Source organism: Chiloscyllium punctatum, chromosome 12 (assembly GCF_047496795.1).
Source record: "Chiloscyllium punctatum isolate Juve2018m chromosome 12, sChiPun1.3, whole genome shotgun sequence".
Classification (NCBI taxonomy): Eukaryota; Metazoa; Chordata; class Chondrichthyes; order Orectolobiformes; family Hemiscylliidae; genus Chiloscyllium; species Chiloscyllium punctatum.
Window position 1 is genome coordinate 47,409,376 of NC_092750.1, and position 20,535 is coordinate 47,429,910.

At 40.3% G+C, this 20,535-nt stretch overlaps 1 protein-coding gene across 3 annotated transcripts in view; it reads right to left on the reverse strand.

Annotated features, from left to right (window-relative positions):
• The window catches only part of eogt (EGF domain-specific O-linked N-acetylglucosamine (GlcNAc) transferase), a 63,213-nt gene that overhangs the window by 639 nt on the left and 42,039 nt on the right, over nucleotides 1–20,535 (reverse strand). For all 3 annotated transcript variants that reach the window (XM_072582518.1, XM_072582517.1, XM_072582519.1), the window contains 3 exons: nucleotides 18,997–19,052; nucleotides 6,051–6,170; nucleotides 3,408–3,510 (listed from right to left, as the gene is read on the reverse strand). In XM_072582518.1, the coding sequence (XP_072438619.1) occupies nucleotides 3,408–3,510; nucleotides 6,051–6,170; nucleotides 18,997–19,052 (279 nt within the window). The remainder of the gene's footprint in view (nucleotides 1–3,407; nucleotides 3,511–6,050; nucleotides 6,171–18,996; nucleotides 19,053–20,535) is intronic.

Genomic DNA, 20,535 nt, shown 5'->3' on the forward strand with positions numbered 1-20,535 from the left:
GGATTGGCATGAGCTATAGAAAAAAAATGTGAGAATGAAAAAAAATCTCAATGTCAGTAAACAGTTTCCCATTTTACCCAGAAGACTTAAATGTCGATTCCAGAATCTTGCTATTGAGCAGCAACTAGCTTATTTTCATGAATTTGCATCTCCTTATGTGTCCAAGTCGCTACATTTATATGCAATTTCCAATTTTCCTCTCTTTCCCTGAGAAACGATATGTCACAAATTCCCAACGTGTAAACCAGAACAGGCTGTAGCTTGTCAATTGACAGTCCCTGCCATCATACAAGACATTGCCCAATGAAGCATCCTTGCACCCACCATGGACACTTGACAGGCCAAATCACCACACCATTAAGCCTACTCTTGATTCAACTCTCAAACCACTTCAGGCCATTCGAACTTCACTTTAGATGTCAGGGACAGCCAAACGCACGTGCACAGAGACACATCTCATGCATCAAAACAAGAGATATCTTATGATTTTTTTAGCTTAATTTTCTTACACTCATTCATTTTGTGCTCAATTGCAGGCTGCCAGGCTTGATGTCGTATGTTGCTTTTTAACCCAGAGGGAGTGGCAGGCAGCTGGTCACATTGCAAAGCACTGAACAGTCAACAGGTTTGACACATTTGTATGTGGCACTATGCTACTTCAATTTCAGGTAGTCTGTGACTCCCTGGTCAGGTCCATGCCCCCCAACAACCCACCCTCCCATCCTGGCACCATTCCCTGCCACTGCAGGAGTTGTAAAACCTGTGCCCACACCTCCTCCCTCACCTCCATCCAAGGCCTCAAAGGAGCCTTCCACATCCATCAAAGTTTCACGTGCACATCCACCAATGTTATTTATTGTATCCATTGCTCCCGATGCGGTCTCCTCTACATTGGGGAGATTGGATGCTTCCTCGCAGAGCGCTTCAGGGAACATCTCCGAGACACCACCGCCACCGTGGCCCAAAATTTCAACTCCCCCTCCCATCCGCCGAGGATATGCAGGTCCTGGGCCTCCTCCACCGCCGCTCCATCACCACCCGATGCCTGGAGGAAGAATTCCTCATCTTCCGCCTTGGAACACTTCAACCCCAGGGCATCAATTTGGACTTCACCAGTTTCCTCATTTCCCCTCCCCCCCCACCTTACCTCAGTTCCAACCTTCCAGCTCAGCACTGTCCTCATGACCTGTCCTACCCACCAACCTCCCTTCCCATTTATCCACTCCACCCTCCCCTCTGACCTATCACCTCCATCCCCAGACCCATCCACCTATCGTACTCTTTGCTACCTTCTCCCCAGCCACCCCCCCACCCCCCCCTCCATTTATCGCTCCACCCTGGAGGCTCCCTGCCTCTATTCCTGATGAAGGGCTTTTGCCCGAAACATCGATTTTCCTGCTCCTCGGATGCTGCCTGACCTATTGTGCTTTTCCAGCACCACTCTGATCTAAACTCCGATCTCTACTTCAATTTCATACCTACAGCATGTGTCAACAGCTAGCATGACAAACACACTGTCTGTATTCCAAGCAAATGATCATGTGTGGAAGTCAAATAGGATTTGAGGGGGACTACAGTCAGTCAGGGGGCTCATCCGATTCCAGTCCAGTCATGTGTTTGGTCCTCCCACAGTCCAGGGAGCCATGACCTTGTGGTCTGAGGTCTAAACCACAATAAGTCCTGCAAACTAAGTGTAACCAGTCTGGGAAATACATATACTGCAGACTGGGTATTGTGAAGATAGGAGTCTGAGGGCTAAGCTATTTTCAGTTGGAGCTGTCCTATCAAGTCAGTCTTGAGGGGTGGCTGGGGCAAATAGCTAAATACTGGTCATGGGCTTATTGGTGGGGTTGGGAGGGGTGGAGTGAGAAACTTGAATCTTGGGATGGAGTTCTTTGGACTGGATTGCTGAGGGAATGATCACAGTAAAAGGAGGCAATTCGAAATAGAAGGGTGTAATATCGAAGTATAGGAGGTCCCAAAGGTGTGGGGAGAGATGAGATTTCAAAGATCATTCTCACTCTGGCCTCACTGTAGCTCCAGAAGGGCATGGCAATCTGCCAAGCCAAGGGCTTTGGGTCTAAACTGTAGACATTAAGAAGGGTCAAATGGGAATCTGGAGTGGCTGAAAGACAGGTGGGAAATCATCCTGCAACTCAGGAGGGCCTCTAAGTCACTCACAAGAATATCTTCAATCCAAAGACAACTGCATAATGATACAAAATGCTCTTACACAGAATAGGAGGTGTAAGATACTGCTTATCATCAGGATGGAATGAGTGAGAGCTGTTGAGAGGACATAATATATGCATTAGTGAGTGTTGTAATCCAAGATACTTAGTGAAATGTGTGTGCAATAGCAGAGTTATGGTAAGTAGTGGCTACATGAAAATGGTGGCACTTCTCCTTGCGGTGTGGAGATGAACATAAGCCTTTATTCTGTTCTGCTTTGTGTTTGTTCTTACTCATATTTCCCAGGGCTGCTATCTTAGTCCAGGCTGACTAAGTCTGCCAGCATGGTCTCCTTTTTCAGGCAACAGGATAAAGCACTGCCAACCGCTACCACTCCATCCAGCAACACCTCCCCAGGTCCTTGTGGGCAAACCAGGGTACCAGCTTCCCTTTCTGGGCTATATTGTCAGTTATAATTGTCGAGCAAAATAGTGTGAGGACCAGGTGCTGTGCAGCTGGGATTAAAATTATGGTGCCAGCAGTGTGAATATTAGAAGGTCCCAACAGTGGTGAGCAATTCTTGCAGTGTGCTTCCATGATATAGACACAGTGGAGCCCGGATGCATAATTAATGCAGTAAAGATCATAAGGTTGCATGAGGAAAAAAAAAAGTCATTCTGAGCCACATTGGACCAGAAGCCACATACCTCACTTGACAAAACACCAACTTGAAATGGGAAAACTTCAGTCCATTTATTTTCTTAACTGTCCCATGGAAAAAAGTAGCTGGGTTTGTCTCTTTGGTTCACTATGAATTTAGTTGATAAATTTAGTGAAGATTATTTGTTTATTTCTGCTTAATAGTATATTAGATTAGATTACCTACAGTGTGGAAACAGGCCCTTCGGTCCAACAAGTCCACACCGACCCTCCGAAGAGAAACCCACCCTCCTATATTTACCCCTGACTAATCCACCTAACACTACGGGCAATTTAGCATGGCCAATTCACCTAACCTGCACATCTTTGGACTGTGGGAGGAAACTGGAGCACCCAGAGGAAACCCAGGAAGACACGGGGAGAATGTGCAAACTCCACACAGACAATTACCCGAGGCGGAAATTGAATCTGGGTCCCTGGCGCTGTAAGCCACTGTGGTCTCATGAGGTTAATTTATTGAATATAATTTGAAGTCTTGGCCATATACCACAAATGACAAGTAAATTAATACCAACCTTATCCTGAGATATTACTTTGTCACTTTTTTCCCAAGTCATATAATTAACTCCTCGGAGTCGAGCCAAATCAAAATAGCAGCGTTCATCTTCGCAGTTATATCTAAAAAATAATTTGCATTAATGTAACACAATCGAATCTCAAAAGTGTTTCATAATCAATTTATACATTTTCACGTGCAGTCATGTTGATGGATAAAGGTAGTTAGATCCCACGTCATGAGTCTAAGTTAGATTATTTTTGGTGATTATTGAGGGAGGAACATTGGTCAGCATATCAATGAACTCTAATTGAGAGACCTTTTTTTAAAAACATCCATTTGTCCCGCCAAAGTAGGCAGAAACTCAATTGGACTTGTCACATAAACACAGTGGCTACAAACCACTCACCATTCTGACTTGGAAATGGGTCAAAATCATGGAATTCCCTCCCTAATGACATTGTGGGTTAACCCACAGCATCTGGACTGCAGAGGCTCAAGAATGCAGCTCACCAACACCTTCTCAAGGGCTACTAGGAACAGGCAACAAAAAGGTCAGAGGCTATAATACCATGGTGAGTAACTCACCTCCTGACTCCTCAAAGCATCCTCAAAGGCTGTCCACCAGCTATAAGGCACAAGTCAGGACTGTGATGGAATACACATCACTTGCCTCGATGGGTGCAGCTCTAACAATATTGACACCATCCAGGGCAAAGCAGCCCACTTGACTGGCATCATATTCCCAAGCATCCACTCTCTCCACCACCAATGCTCAGTAGCAGTAGCGTGCACCATGTACAGAATACATTGCAGGAATTCGCCAAAGATCCTGAGACAGCACCTTTCAAATCCACAACCACGACCATCTAGAAGGACAAGGGAAGTAGATACATGGGAACCCCACCAACTGTAAGTTCCCCTCCAAGCCATTTACCATCCTGACTTGGAAATATATCACCTTTCCTTCATTGTTGCTGGGTCAAATTCCTGGAAATCCCTTCCTAACTTTGACTATCAAAGTTGAAGAAAGCAGCTCATCACCACCTTCTCATAGACAACTAGGGCCGGGTAATAAAAATGTTGGCCGGCCACCCAGAAATGTCTCTGTCCCGCAAGTGAATTAAAAACAAAGACAAAGTCTTGGTTTAAATAGTTCCTCCTTAGATAGTACCTTGAAAATGCAGCACTCCTGCTGCACTGCATGAAATATTAATCAAGACTTGGTGCCCAAGATCTACTGTGTGACTTGAGTCCACCACCTAAATATAAAGGTAATTAAGCCGCTCAAAATGAAACTTTGGCAACGTGCCATATATTTACTGTTACGCATGTGTTACAGTCTACTGATCAAGAAAGAAAATCCACAACACTGTTCCACATGGTTTGATTGCAGATGTTCAGCATTATTCTAAATAGCATTTACATAGTAAAAAGGCAGAGAAAAAAAATGTTGGAACTATTCCTTCACACAATAAAAACCCCCAACAAAAAAAATGATAATCACTGATCATTATATTGCAATTTTTGAACTTGAAATATACACTACTGCTTTAGTTTACTTATCCCATTCATATTTATGTATGTCAGATGGAAAACAAGAAGGGAATCATTTCTCAGGCCAATGGCAAATACTATTTTTGGGCACATTGTAGAGGTACCATAGAAATGACAGTTGCACACCTAATTTTCTTGCCTACTATGGGGAAGTCTTTTGTACCTCTGTGTACAATTTTTATACAGATACATCTTTTGCAAATGTGGATCAAACTTCTTCAATGCAAGTTTCTCTTTGGAATAAATGACCATGCGATATTATACTCAGCGAGCAAAAGCAAGTGGATGTCAGGGTCAATGCCTGATCTCTGCTGAGTTTAATGAGCTCAATGAGGATTGCAGTTAGGATGCTACCAGAGTATTGGATTGGTCATAGGAAAGCCTTTGCTTTTGGTCCCTGTCACCAGCTATAACATGCAGGAAAACGTTCTCATTTGGAAGTTCACGCTCAATTGCCAGGCACCATACGGTTAAATAAAATTCGGCTATTAACTGCCAGGCCCAGGTGAGTTCATTGTCAATTTGTTTTATTTAGTGCTATGGTCCTGGAAGTTCTGAAATTTTTTGTTACTTATGGATACATGATGAATCTGAACACCACAAACTGTTAGTTTCTGCGGTAGGTGTGTCTCATTAATGGTCACACAAATTTAAACATTAAGTGTAGATCCCAAGGTTCCATGGTATGTGTTAATGAGAATAGCATAAACAAAAAGCTTGGACACCTCTTGTCTAAGTACATGCCTGAAGTAGGAGCAAGGTGAGAAGAGCTGCTAGTACTCAGATGCATGGCAACAAACATCAATGTGTTCAAGACAGGAAAGGAGGTTTTTTTTGCTATAATGTGAAATGACAGTTGCAGTTAACATCTGACAGATATCCAAGACTGGGAAAACCTAATCTGACTGTGTAATATATCACTCACCTGCTTTACTATAATTCTTTAAAACAGTTCAATTTTTAAACACTTACATCAATAGGAGGTTGGTACAGCCAGTTTAAAAAGTAGTACACAACGTAAATTATGCAGACTATAAAAACACACCAAAATTTGACTGTAGCATAAATGTTTAAAAGGATATGTTTTCAAAAATGAAATACATACAATTCAAAAACGACAGCCCAGTCTGGTAGAAAAAGCAGATGAGTCAGTCCAGCTCCATGTATAGAGATAAAAATGTCTGAATTGTGTGTTATTTTTAGTTGCTCCAGAAACCTGATGTCCCTGAGAGAAACAAAAGATGACATGTAAAGCCCACATTATAATTAACAGTGGCAACTAAAAGACCAGTTAGTCTGTTTCACCGTCTCACAATCTTTCACCTTTTCTTGATGCAGTGAGACAATGAAAAGATTTAGATACTACTTGACACGAAAACATCATTTGTGTAATTTTAGTAGTTAAATCATCAGATAGTACCCATTACTAGTCAATTTGAAAGTCTTTGCAAAGTTAATTTTAAACATCATAAAGTAAGTTATGGATGTTATTCAGCACATTTTCTATAATGGTTTACCATTTAGCTTCAAAGCAATTTACCATTCTGATTTTGTTTGGGCTTGTGTGAAACAAGTACTTAGGTCAGTGTGTTGTTCAATAATTTCAATATACTTTCAAATTTTTCAGGGTGCATGCTTGTTCAAAAGATTAAAGGTGAATGGAATGATAAAGAAAATACAATATTTGGTGTGAAATTGCACTTGCAAAGTCAAGTTAGTCTAATAAAAACATTATACATTTTATCTGAGATTCTGATTGAAAAACTAATCATGATTTCTGGACAGTTAGCATTGCAGGACTTTTTTGAAGGATGAAATCATAAAGTATAATACAATGAAATAAAATGCAATACAATTTGATGCTGTAATCACAACCAGCTGTCACAATACACTCCAAACAATTTATTGCTTTGTGGCAATTTCATGTTGCATTTTTTTTTAATTCAACAAGTTGATTTTACAAAACAAGGTATGGAATAGTTTTTTTTAATTCATTGCAACTTTTAAAATTGGCTCTTTTAAATTATGCAAACATTATATTTTTGAAAATATAATGTGGTGCATGGACATTGCAACCCTGGGCAGCCATTGCTCCCCAAACCTTGAATTCCTCACCATCAAATGTCACCCCTTCCATCTACCATGGGAATTTACCGCTGCTATACTAATTGCTGTGCACACATACCGCCACAGCAAGTGTTGAGGAAGCTCTGGATGGGCTGTACTCCACCACGAACACCCTGGAGACTGAACACCCTGAGGCCCTGTTTAATTTTTAATTGGTGACTTCAATCAAGCCAATCTAATGAAGGTGTTGCCCAAATGCCACCAGAACATTACCGGCCCCACCAGGACCCGAACATTTTAGACCACTGCTACACCACTGTGAAAGATGCCTACCGCTCCATCCCCTGCCCTCATTTCAGGAACTCTGACCACAATGCCCTATTTTTTCTCCCAGGCAAAAACTCAAGCAAGAGACCCCTTCGTGGACACAAGTCCAGTGCTGGTCAGAGGAGGCAGAGGATCGACTCTGATGCTGTCTGGAATCGGCTGATTGGGCCATGGTCAAACAGTCCGTAGGTACCTTGGACGAGTACGCCACCACTGTCACAAACTTCATCAGCAAGTGTGTGGAGGACTGTATACTGAGGAAATCAATCTGGGTATTTTCACAAGAGGAAACCCTGGATGAATCAGGGTGTACAGAACCTGCTAAAAACCAGGTGTGAGGCCTTCAGATTAGGAGACCCACTCAAATATAAGGAATCCAAGTATGACCTTCACAGAGCCATTAAGACAGCTAAGGACCAATACTGATCCAGAGACCCAGATAGACACCCGGCGACAATGGCAAGGACTGAATGACATCACAGCTTCTAAAACGTTACAGTGCAAGATAGCAAACATTGACACATCCCTCCCAGATCATCTCAATGCCTTCTATTCTTGCTTTGAGCAGAATTTTGGCAGATAGGTAACACCTATTCCAATACGTCCTGACAAACCTATCCTAACAGTCACTGCATCAGAGGTCAGATCAGGTTTCCTTTGTGTGAATTCAAGGAAAGCGATGGGACGAGACGGAGTACCAGGCCGTGCACTCAGAACAAGTGCAGGTCAACTGGCAGAGGTCTTCTCGGACATCTTCAACCCCTCCCGCTGTCCTGCCCATTTCAAGAGGCCCAACATCATCCCTGTGTCGAAGAAGGCTCATGCAGCACATCTCAATGACTACCACCCTTACTTCAGTGATCATGAAGTGCTTTGAAAGGCTGGTCATTGCATTAATCAACTCTAACCTCCCCACTACTCTTGACCCACTCCAATTTGCCTATTGGACCAACAGATCCATGTCAGATGCCATATCGCTTGCCCTTCACTCTTCCATAGAACATCTTGACACCAAGAACAGCTACCTAAGAATCCTACTCATTGACTACAGTTCAGCCTTCAACACTATTATCCCCTGGAGACCGATTACTAAACTTAGTAATCTCGGACTAAGCCCCACTCTCTGCAACTGGATCCTCAGTTTCCTAAACCACAGGCCACAGTCAGGGAAGACTGGGTACAATATTTCATCCTCACTAACACTCAACACTGGAGCCCCCCCCCCCCCCCAAGGGGTGCGTACTCAGCCCCCTACTGTACTCGCTGCATATTCATGACTGCGTCGCCAAATACCAGACTTAATGCCACTGATAAATTTGCTGATGACACCACCATAGTCAGTCAAATCTAAGATGGCGACGAAACAGACTACAAACGGATGACCTGGAAAAATAGTGCACTGAGAACAACCTAGCTCTCAATGCTGGCAAAACCAAGGAACTCATTATTGCCCCCCAATAATGAGTTGGGGGGCAAGGAACTCATGCCCCCCAAAACATTAAGAGCACAGAGGTGGAACGAGTGGAGAGTGTCAAGCTCCTGGGAGTGGTCATCAACAACAAGCTTGGACTCTTCATGTGGACGCACTGATTACAAAGGCTCAACAACATCTCTTCTTCTTCAGGCAACCGAGGAAATTTGGAATGACGGCGAATACCCTTGCCAACTTTTAAAGGTGCGCTATCAAGAGCATTTTGTCTGGATGCATCACTACATGGTATGGCAACTGTACCATTCAAGATCGGAGACTGTTATAGAGAGTGGTGAACTCAGCCTGGACAATTACAAAGGCCAATCTCCCATCTACAGAGTCCATCTACCAGGCCTGCTGTCTAGGAAAGGCCGCCAGCATTCTCAAAGATCAATCCCACTCTGGCAATGCTTTTCTACAACCTCTACCATCGGGGAGAAGGTACAGAAGCCTGAACACTCGCACCAGCCAGTTTCAAAACAGTTTCTACCCTACTGTCATTAGAATACTGAATGGACTAATAAACTCTTCGTCTGTACCTGTGTTTGGTTTTGCCGCTGTTTACCTATTCTTTACTTATCTATGCAAGTTAACTCTGTGATCTGCCTGTATTGCTCACAAGAAAAGCTTTTCACTGTGCCTCGGTACACGTGACAATAAATTCAATTCAATTCAATTCAAATATTAAATGATACTGCACACCATTTTTGGATGTAACATAGTTTTCTAGACAGATATTTTACCAGTAAAGTTATTCTATGCAACAAAACCTACATTTTGTAAATTACCTGCAACATTGACCAACTGACCAGACACAATGCATTCTTGACTGACTTGCTCACATGTTCCATGTTTCAGAGCAATGGTACAACTGTGCCATCAGTGGAAACAAGGAAGTTTACAATTTGCAAGGCCCTTCCCAGAACAATAAAGGAGGATTGCCTATACCTATCCCGCCATCCTCACCAACCCCCACAAGAGACAGGATAATATTGATAGGGAGAAAAGGGAAGATCTAACTAAAGCAATGGCTATGATGTGATGTGTTAGGCCTAGCATTTCCAAAGTAAGCCTTAACTCTAGCAGCAGTGAGAGAGAGGAGGAAGAACAGAAGTGGGAGAGGCATATGGGGTTGGGTTGCTCAAAGAGCCAACCCTGAGATTTATTCAGATGCATGTCAGGAAAAGGTTAGGTGAAATTACCTTGGAAGTACCACAGTGGTTGAGAATGCTGTGGAAAAGACAAATGGAAAACTAGTTTGTGTGCGAGTCAATGTCGGTGATTAGCCTCTGTGTTCAGAAAGCTGGTGAAGATGAATATGTGTGAAGTGCGTCTGATATTAATTTGCTGCAGATTAGAAGATTGTACATTAAAAATGAGGGTTTAGGCCATTATAAATTGCCTTGTTTGGTGGCAGTGGAATTTCTAGTGTGCAGCAGGGTTGTACAGATTTCGGACAATTCTGTCAGTGAGGCAGAACAGTGGATGAAGGGGTTCACTCATAAAAACAGGTGAATGAAAGCATTGTGGCTGTTCACCTTGGGAAGATAACATGCCAGGATGACTAATTTACTGCGGAAAGGATAGCATTAACAAAAGGACAGAATAATGCAGAAATGTAGGACAGGTCAAAGTTGGGAAAGTGGAGTTCCTGAAGGCATATTGTTCAGTCAGATGGAGAAAAGAGGGAGGTGGATGAGAGATGATTGAAGCAGACACATGGTGAAGTTGAGCCATAAAGAGAGCTGATATTGATGCCACCTAATGGACTTTGCAGTCACAGTGAGTCAGGATTAGAGTAGTACTTGAAAAGAACAGCAGGTTTGGCAACATCCAAGGAGCAGGAAAATCGACGTTTCGGGCAAAAGCCCAATGATTTCTGATGAAAGGATTTTTGCCCCAAATGTCAATTTTCCTGCCTCTCGGATGTTGCCTGACCTGCTGTGCTTTTCCAGCACTACTCTAATCTTCAGCATCTGCAGTCCTCATTTTCGCCTTGTGAATGACCATCTATTATGTGACAAAATCATTCGTGATTTCAAAGGAAAATTACAGCACAAAAAAAAGGGATCAGTTGTGCTCTGCAACTAACTGGGGATAAATGAGAGCACATTAACAGACAGCAAGGCTTGGAAATGATAGAAAAGGAATCTGTACTGCCATTCATTTCTGAGAAATTAGAGAAGGCAGTCTTTGGGTTGGTGAAACTGACAGAAAGGCAAGAGTTATGTGTTTGTTTTCCTGATTAGTGAAGGTGTGGGTTTTGATGAGGCAGAAGATAATAAGTTGTTGCTGCCTTCCTAAGCATATGGACTTATTCAGCTCTACCAAAAGAGAAGAGTTCGAGGAATCTGGAATGAAATTAAGACCCAGTTATGGACTACAAAAATAGGGGACACAAAGAAACTAGTGCAGAATATGCACCAGTGACCAGCTGTGAATTTGTAAGTGTGTGGTGAAACAATTTCTTTGTTCTGCTTCCAGAATGACAGAAAGAAACAGACTGGTCAAGCAAGTACGAATTGTCTGGGTTGGAGGCCAGTGGAAACATCCCTTGAAAATGATTTAACCCCTTGTGGTCTGTTTCATATATGATTGTAAAGCAATTTGCTGTTTAATGTTTTGACAAGATTTCTTTCTGTTTTCCTTCCATTAAGAGTATGTGCTATGTTCTGATTATACGGAACAAACTGACTTTTCTTTGTGCATTAAGATGTTAACATATTTGAAATGTGAATTACAGTTTGGATTGGGGAGGGTATATTTTAAATATTTAGCAAATAATTATAATGAATTCTGCATTTGAATGAACAGATCTTGGGGATCTGTAATTTTCCTTTGAAATCCCGAAAGATTTTGTCTCATAATACATGGTCTGCCCTGGTCTCATATTGTGACAAGGCGAAAGTGAGGACTGCAGATACTGGAGATTAGAGTCAAGATTAGAGTAGTGCTGGAAAAGCACAGCAGGTCAGGTGGCATCCAAGGAGCAGAAAAATCGACATTTCGCGCAAAAGCCCTTCATCAGGAATGATTCCTGAAGAAGGGCTTTTGCCCAAAACATTGATTTTAAATATTGCTAATTGGAATTCAGGAACAAACATTTGAGGTAATTTAAATTCTAAAGGGGAAAAGAAAGCAACTGAACAGTTTGGAGAGATGTGACAATTAATCCAAAATCATGCAATTAAGCTACAGCACTGGGAAATCTACCTAGATTTAAAGATTCAAGCAACTGAATAAGAATGACAGTGTGACTTTAAAGCTGAGTCACATTGCCACAACTGCAGATGAAGTCCTAGTTATTTCTAAATTCCAGTCTTCCACGCCAAAGTTACAGAAGAAGCAATTCAGACATGGTGAACTTCCAAGAAACATAGTAACTCAGGGAGCCTTGAGGCACACAGATTGCAGATTTGAATCGATTGCTGTGTGTGGCCAAACAATATGCACTTCATACAAAACTGGCCTGAACTTGTTTGGTCCCAGGTAATGGTTTTAAAACCTAGTTTAAGCCAGGTCACAGAATCTGTAGCAGCAGCCAAACCCCCCAAAGGGGGGAGAAAAGCAAATTAATGTATACATAGATATTACGTCTGCCTTTGGCGGAATGCACAGATACGTTATCAGTTGGAGTAGGTGTACATACACATTATCTCATAGAGAAGTTATACCAACAGTAAAAGATCATTTGACCATCAAAAGAACTGCAGAAAGTTGCAGTAATCAAGACTAAGGTTCACTGATCATTGTCCCAGATATACAAGAGGATCAGAAAATGATTACGTCCAACTGATAAAACCAGGTTTAGCATTTCGCTAAAAATGACCTTATAAGCTCCTGGTAACGTTGATATTTGCACATGCAGAAATGGAGGGGGAAAGCTTATGCCCAAAATGTCAATTCTCCTGCTCCTTGGATGCTGCCTGACCTGCTGCGCTTTTCCAGCAACACAATTTTCAGCTCTGATCTCCAGCATCTGCAGTCCTCACTTTTTCCCATGGAGGGGGAAAGGCTGGTGTAAACACTCAACATGAATCAAGGAGTATGAAAACAAATAATAAGGACAAACCGGTGTCAACTGACATCAGCCGACAGGACCATGTGAACCGCAGTATTGATGTGTCTACCAACTATGACCACAGAAGGAATCAAGTCAATTGGTCACAGAAGCCTTGTTCTATAAGAACTCATGCAATGCCTCTTATGATAGGCATGTGGAACAGTAAATGTCATGATTATCAAACTGGTATAACTAAGGACTAGCTCAGGGCAGTTGGGAATGGGAAGGAACAGTGCCTGAGGTTACAAAATGCTGCAATGAAGATTTCCTCTATACATGGAGTGATATTGTATAAATCTAGCATCGATATCCTCCAGTGTAGATTAAGTTTCATAATCCCTTATATAGCTGTATGCAGTTACTTGCTTCGGATTAAGTATTCTTCAAGTTATTTGTAGTAAAATTATCCAACCAATGAGAGTGTTCACTATATAATCTGTTCAGTATTTGCAGCCTGAACAAGAGAAGCTGCTAAATTTCATTAAAGGTACATGAGCACATGGGTTAGCTATGTATGCCACCAGGGTCACTGATCTGATTTATAGGATTGGTAGGGAATTAACATTTCATGACTGACTTAGTTTTGCTCTAATCGCACAAAGTATATTCCTTGATTAATCTAATACTATATTATTCTGCATAACGGTATTCAATGTAGATTTTAATACTTTACTCTGCTTACCTTCACTTGACAAAGAAATACATAAAGGAATTGTGAACCTCTCCCTAATGTTGGAAAGGTATAGCTACAAGGCTAAGGAGCCCTGCTTAATCTGTTTCAATTATAGATGTCCAGCCCCCAAGGTTGAAGGTGGCAGAGTTGTCACTCCTCCAGCTCATCAGGCCTCAACAAGAAATCATGATTATAGCTGCCTTTCTGTACTGGGTTGTTTTAAGTTGTTTTAGAAGTGAAGCAATTGACAAAAGGCAGTACCTGCTAACACCCACAACCAAGGGCAGTTGTACACAGCCATTAATCCGGAAACACAAATGTGCACAATACCCGCTAGATAAGAAACAGGAACAGGGGAGCATGAGTAGGCCATCTGGCCCATCCAGGAGAAAGTGAGGACTACAGATGCTGGAGATCAGAGTCAAAAGTGTGGTGCTGGAAAAGCACAGCAAGTCAGGCAGCATCCGAGGAGCAGAAGATTCTCCTGCTCCTCGGATGTTGCCTGACCTGTTGTGCTTTTCTCGACATCTGGCCCATCCAGCCTACTCCATGATTCAATAAGATCACAGCTGATTTTTTTCGTGGACTCAGCACCACTGTCCTGCCTGCTCACCATAACCCTTAATTTCTTTACTGTTTAAAAATATGTTTTTGTCTTAAAAACATTCAATGATGTAGCCTCAACTGCTTCAGTGGGCAGGAAATTCCACAGACACACAACACTTCAGGTGAAGAAGTTTCTCCTAACTCAGTCCTAAATCTGTTCCCCCTTATTTTGAGGCTATGCCCCTAGTTCCAGTTTCACCTGCCCTGCTTCTATCTTATCTATTCCCTTGATAGTTTTATTTGTTTGGAAATTTATATTAGGAAATATCACTTAAAATTTTGATGCAATAAAACTGCACTGCGTGCACAGAGAAAAAGTGTGACACTGAAATAGGGTTCTGGGGGAAGAGTTAAAAAAACTCTTTTCAAACATTCAAACACCACACAGAGAACATCATTTAACAAGGACTCTGAGATAAGCAAATGATCAGTGAGTATCTGACAGAATGGGAAACTTGCCAATTAAGTGTTATTTGAGGCACCTCAAGAATATTAACCATTGAGTCCTGGCTGTAAACGGCTACCTTTGCCCTAACAAAGGCGTAAAGAACATTTGAAATCATCATCTTAGCAAAATGTCATAAAGTGATAATAAACAGGCAATCAGGAAGAGGATGGGCCATTGGATAATGGACCCAGTCAGGAGATCGTGGGAGATGACATCAATCAATATCTATCATCCTTAACAGGCAATTAGAAATCAAATGTTCTTTAAACCAATTAGCAATATGCCTAACTTAACCTGGAGCAATCAGAATGCAATGATCCTGCTGTGGCTTGGAAAAAGTTAATAAGCAGTAGTTTTCAGTGACCAATCTACACATCAACTTTGAAAGTGAAGTTATCCTACTGTCCAATCAGAAGCAGAAGCCCCTGAGGGTTCTAGAGAGAGACCAGAGGTGAAGTATTGACATGTGCCTTAAGCTGAACCAGAAAGCAAGTGTCATTTTACAACAGAAAAGTCACTGCCCTTCTTCAGTAGGTATTATTCAAAACTTAAGTAAAGGTTTCAGAGTTACTACAGCAGACTGCCTCCTGTTGCCTTACTGGTTAAAGTTTAAAATGAAGAAAATAACATTGGGATTTCAATTTATATTAGAACTTAGATTTTAACCTGAAATTTAAAGATAAGTACAATTCTGAATTGTGAAAATAATTGTAGATTAACATATTATAACATATTATAAACAAACTTGCTAACTTCTAAATGATATTGAGAATAAGTGTTTGTGTGGTTTTAAATTTGATTTGAATTAAAACCACCATGATAGCAAAAATCTAAAAATAAAGGGATCATGGAAGATAGCAATAAAGATCTTCCCTGTACCCAATACACAATTGTTTGAGTATAGAGAATATTGTCATCTTTCCATATTCCATGGGGATAGGGATGAGAGCCATATATGGTTTTAATTGCATCCTAAAAACTGTACCCTTGAAATTCCAGCACCAGCCACAAACACACAGCATGCCATGCAGGAAGGGAATATTGCAAGACCATCAGCAAGCCTCAGTATTAATATGGGAATATCCACTGTCCAGTCAGCAACTTGAGTTAAACATATTTAAAATAAGCTGAACTCCGGAGTGCAGAGACATAGAGAAGACAGGTGTCTATTAACTACAGAAAGATACATAAAGTTGATAATGCATGCAAAAGTAGAAACTAGTTAATGCTGCATAAAAATCATTATTGTTGGAAGGAGCCTATTGAATTTTCAAGTAAAATGGTCACTGGACATTAGCCTTACAATGGAAACCATTTATTCCAAACAGGTTGCCTTCCAAAGAGACATCAATACTGTAATTGACTTATACTGTTAATGATCAAGTGGTAAGCATAAAACATTCACAACAATGTACACTAATTTTAAAAAGTTATAAATTAATGCAGCTGCTTAATGACCAAGCTGGGAACTAAATTTTCCAAGACACTTAGTCCTGATAATAAAGTCTGGGAAAAGACAGTAGAGGAAAATTAAGATACCGAGTTACCTTGGATGGAGTGAAGGAATAACAAGAGTCTGAAAACAGTGAGAATGGTTTAAAGGCTCCTTAATAGTAGTTGCAATGTTGAACAAAGAATAAATCAGGCTCATGCAATAAGGGATAATGCAGTTAACCTCTGGATATTTTATCATCTTAATGGCTAGAAAACCAAATATGCAATCAAAGTGCAGAGGACGAATTCACAGAATGTTTTAAGATAATTTTCTTACTCGGAAGGCAAACTAGAGAATAAGCTTTGAACTATGCGACCTACTTAACTAACAACTTGGCAGGAAGTTTCTGAGGGAGAATGATTACGGTATAAGAAATTTTACATTGAATTGAAGGGTGACTTACTTAAAACTGAAACTAGGGTCTTAAATCTAAATAAAACAAATTACAGTGTGAATCAGTGACTAATGTAGACTGGAAAACTGGGTCAAAAGATATATTAGTAGGTGACCACTTGCGATCAGACGAAGTAGCAATTCATAATTTGCAAGGGTTATACTTTCATTTATGGAATAAAAGAAAAAGGCATAGTAGTCCAACCATGTCTAACAGAATTAGACGTTTGATTACATTAAAAATAAAGGAATTCTTTAAAAGCCCCTCAATTCCCCAAAAAGGGAATTGAAGGGCTTTTAAAGTTCAGCAAAGGATGACAAATTAATCAATAAAAAAAAAGTAGGATACAAGGGTAAATGGTTAAAGACATTAAACAGATTGCAAAAGCTTTCATAGGTATTTAAAAAGGAAGAGATTAGTAAGAGTACATCTGTGACCCTTAAAGGCAATGACAAATATTACACAAACACTGCCCTCAACAGAAGGCATAAAAAATTGCTGAAGTACTGGTGAGCCAAGGGTTTAGTGAAAATAGGGAGATTTAGTGGACTAGTACAGGTAGACAACTCTTTATCCGAAATCCCAAAATCTGAAGGTTTTTTTGTGAAGTCTTTTTCTCATTAACAAGGTTGTTTGGCGTGCAAACAGTTAACCCAAGTCGATACCCACTCAATGCATGTCAATCAGATGTGATGTGGGGGGTGTGGCCCAGCACCAGCAGGCCTCTAATTCTGTTTTACTCAGTGAGTCATGCTCCTCTGGTAAGATTTTTAAACATTTTACCATCAAACTGTCACTTATTCTGAAATTCGAAAAATTCTGAATTTCAAAACCCAACTGTTCCCGAGCATTTCGGTTAAAGGATTGTACACCCATATCAGCAAAGAAATAGGATTGGAGTAATTAATGGGTCTCAAAGGTAACAATTGTCCTGGATCTAATGGCCTACACCAAGGGTTTTAAAAGACTAGTTTCAAAAGAGAGCTATTGATACCATACATTAATAACTAATATATTTTGCCGTGTACTTCTGGTTCCACAATACTATGAGGAACCTTAGCATAATTGTTAAGTCACAAAACCAAAACCCAAATCTCTGCATTACATGATCTCGAGACTCATGCTCAAATTCCTCAATGACAGGAAGGGAATTTAAATGCGGTTTATTAACTAAATTTGGATTTTTTAAAAATTAAAAACATCGAATACTAGTTCATGATGACCATTACACAGTCAGATTTTTGCAGTGACATCCTACGTCATGAACTCCCAACCTGCTTCAGTGTCTGGATAGCTTACACTTTCAGTCTGCAAACAACACCCAAAATTGGCAGATCTTGCTCTATAAATTTGCCATCTATACCTTCACTCAAAAGATCAGGCACACAATACTGCCTCAATGGTTGAACAGTTAGTTTAACAGATTTTATGCAAGTGCCTTGCTACCAGCCATTTCAATGTATTTTTCTAATGCACCCAAGCTTCTGTAAACCACAACAATAAAAGGCAAACATTCCTATTAATGTGTTAAAAAGTGAAAGCTTTTAATCCCCAGTTGATGGAATTCTGGACACTAAGTAATTCTACCTGCAAAATGTTTATACAACTTACAAATAAAAGAGGACTGAAATTACCACTTTTTTATTTGGTATAGCAGCTTCTTTTCATTTAATTCTATTAAAATAAAACAACGAACTGCAGATGGTGGAAATCTGAAACAAGAACAGAAATTACTGGGGAAACTCACCAGGTCTGACAGCATGTGTGCAGAGAGAGAGCAGAGTTAATGTTTCAGATCTGATGCCCCACTTCAGAAGTGATGGTCGCCAGGGAAAAACTGGTATATATGCTAAAGACAGGAGTAAGCGATTAGGTGGAGGTGGAGCCCCAAAGGAAAGAAAGAGTGTTAAGCAGAAAATGGAATTGATAATGGTAAGCCCAGGAGAAAGAAGAGCTGCTAATGGGGACCATGCTTTGGTGAAAAGCAGAAAATGAGATGCTTTTTGTTTCCCAGAAGGGAACTCTGCAACCTTCTTACACTTAGTATTGAGTTCAATACATTTAGGACCTAAACACCTAAATGCATGTTCTTTACCCACCTGCACATCCATGGCCCTGTCACCACACAGGATGCTATCAGCATAACCAACCGAATTGCACTGATTTATGGTCTCCATTAGCAGTTCCTCTTTCTCCTGGGCTTACAATTATCAATCCTTTAGTCTGCCTAATATTATTTCTCTCCCTCTGGACTCTGTCTCTACCTACATCCCCAAACCTCCCTTCTTTAGCACATATATTACACTTTACTACCCACCAACAGTTCTGAAGAAGCATCACTAGATTTGAAATGTTAATTCTGCCTTCTATTCACAGATGCTGCTAGACCGACTGAATTTCTCCAGCAATTTATATTTCTGTTTATTTGAAAAGTGCAAATTCTGTAAATGTAATTTTAGTAGATTGTCTGAGCAACCTCTGTCATTTGTCAGCTGTTTAACACTTACTTGTAATCCACCACTCTGACATCAAATACAGTTACTGTCTTCAGTGCCTTCACCAGCTGAGGACAAAATTAAAATACTTGCAGTTTATTTAGTTGTTTAATTTTATTAAGCATTTAGCATAATTTAGGAACTAAAAAAAAGCCTTCTACAATTTATGAGCAATAAAACTCTTAATACAGTTCAAAAAATTAAACACAACTATCATTATATAATGATAGCTATCTCCCACGATATTGCTCGTGATAATGAAGAGGATTTTCTACATCAGAAATGCTATCAAATTATGACAGAGAAAATAATACACGTACAGCACAATGTAAATCCACCTTATATGCAAGTCTTTGTATATTCTTTATAATGAGTTAACCAGCATGGTGTTGCACATGGGGAGTAAACACAATTATATTTCAAAACTAATTAATTGATTTAGCCCCTTTTAAATTCTTACATTTTATTATTATTGCTAAATAACAACAGTAATTTAGGAAGCAGAGTTTGATTGTATTGTGTTTTTGCAGTACAGACTGAGATGATGCAAGATATATGGTAGCAACATTGGTGTGAGGGTGGGTTTATTTAGTGCATGATTAGTTTACATGGGCCATTTCCATTCTAAATATGGATATCTATAAATGAAAAAGGAATGAAATGCACACTGATGCAAGACTTTTTCCTATATACAGATTACAGGTGTAAAGCAAGATATGAAAGCAGGGCAATTTTGTTTTATTTGTTTTTCTGAATCTTTCCTCAGCGTATTGAGTCATGGTGGGTGTTGTCCTACAGAGATTGAAATACTTCTGTAGCTTGCTGATAATTTTAGGCAATTTACATAACTGTGAACAACATCAACATCAAGCCTACACTTCTCCTGAGCTGACATTACAAATGTTTCAACAGTAATTCCTAGTTAAACCAGGAATGAGGATTATGAATTACTATTTCCCTCACCAGCTCACAAGTATTGTGACCAAATTGTTACCCTTTATGACCTCAATGTCATTACAGAAATTAACCAACCAAAGCATTGAGGATTCTCAAAGATTCAAAATTAGAGGTTCTAAATAGGTGGTTTGGAAGAGTCAACAGGAGGATGCAGAAAATAAACAAGAAATATAAACAAAATCATTCCTGTCCCAGGACTACCGTTCCATTAGTCTAACCTCAATTATCAGAAAAATTAGCGATGATTTTCCCAGCCATTGAATGACACAGGCAACGGTGAATTAGTAAGGAAGTTATGGAGAGTTTGGAAAATTGAGATCCTTCAAGTATCAAGTGGGAGTGTCAAGTACTTCCACCATTATTAATCACATGGAGACTTGGTACATACATAAGGAGGTAACCTGGGAGAATTGTGTGAATTCATGGTAGAAACCATTCAGCAAACTTGCTGCAATTGATACATTTAGATTTTGGTAACCTTTAGCCTTACATATTTAACGACCAGAAAAAAATTAACCTTGCATGGAAATAATTCAATAGAGACAGACAACACACATTTAGAAGAGGTATATGTTCACTGTATTTTTTCCTTTT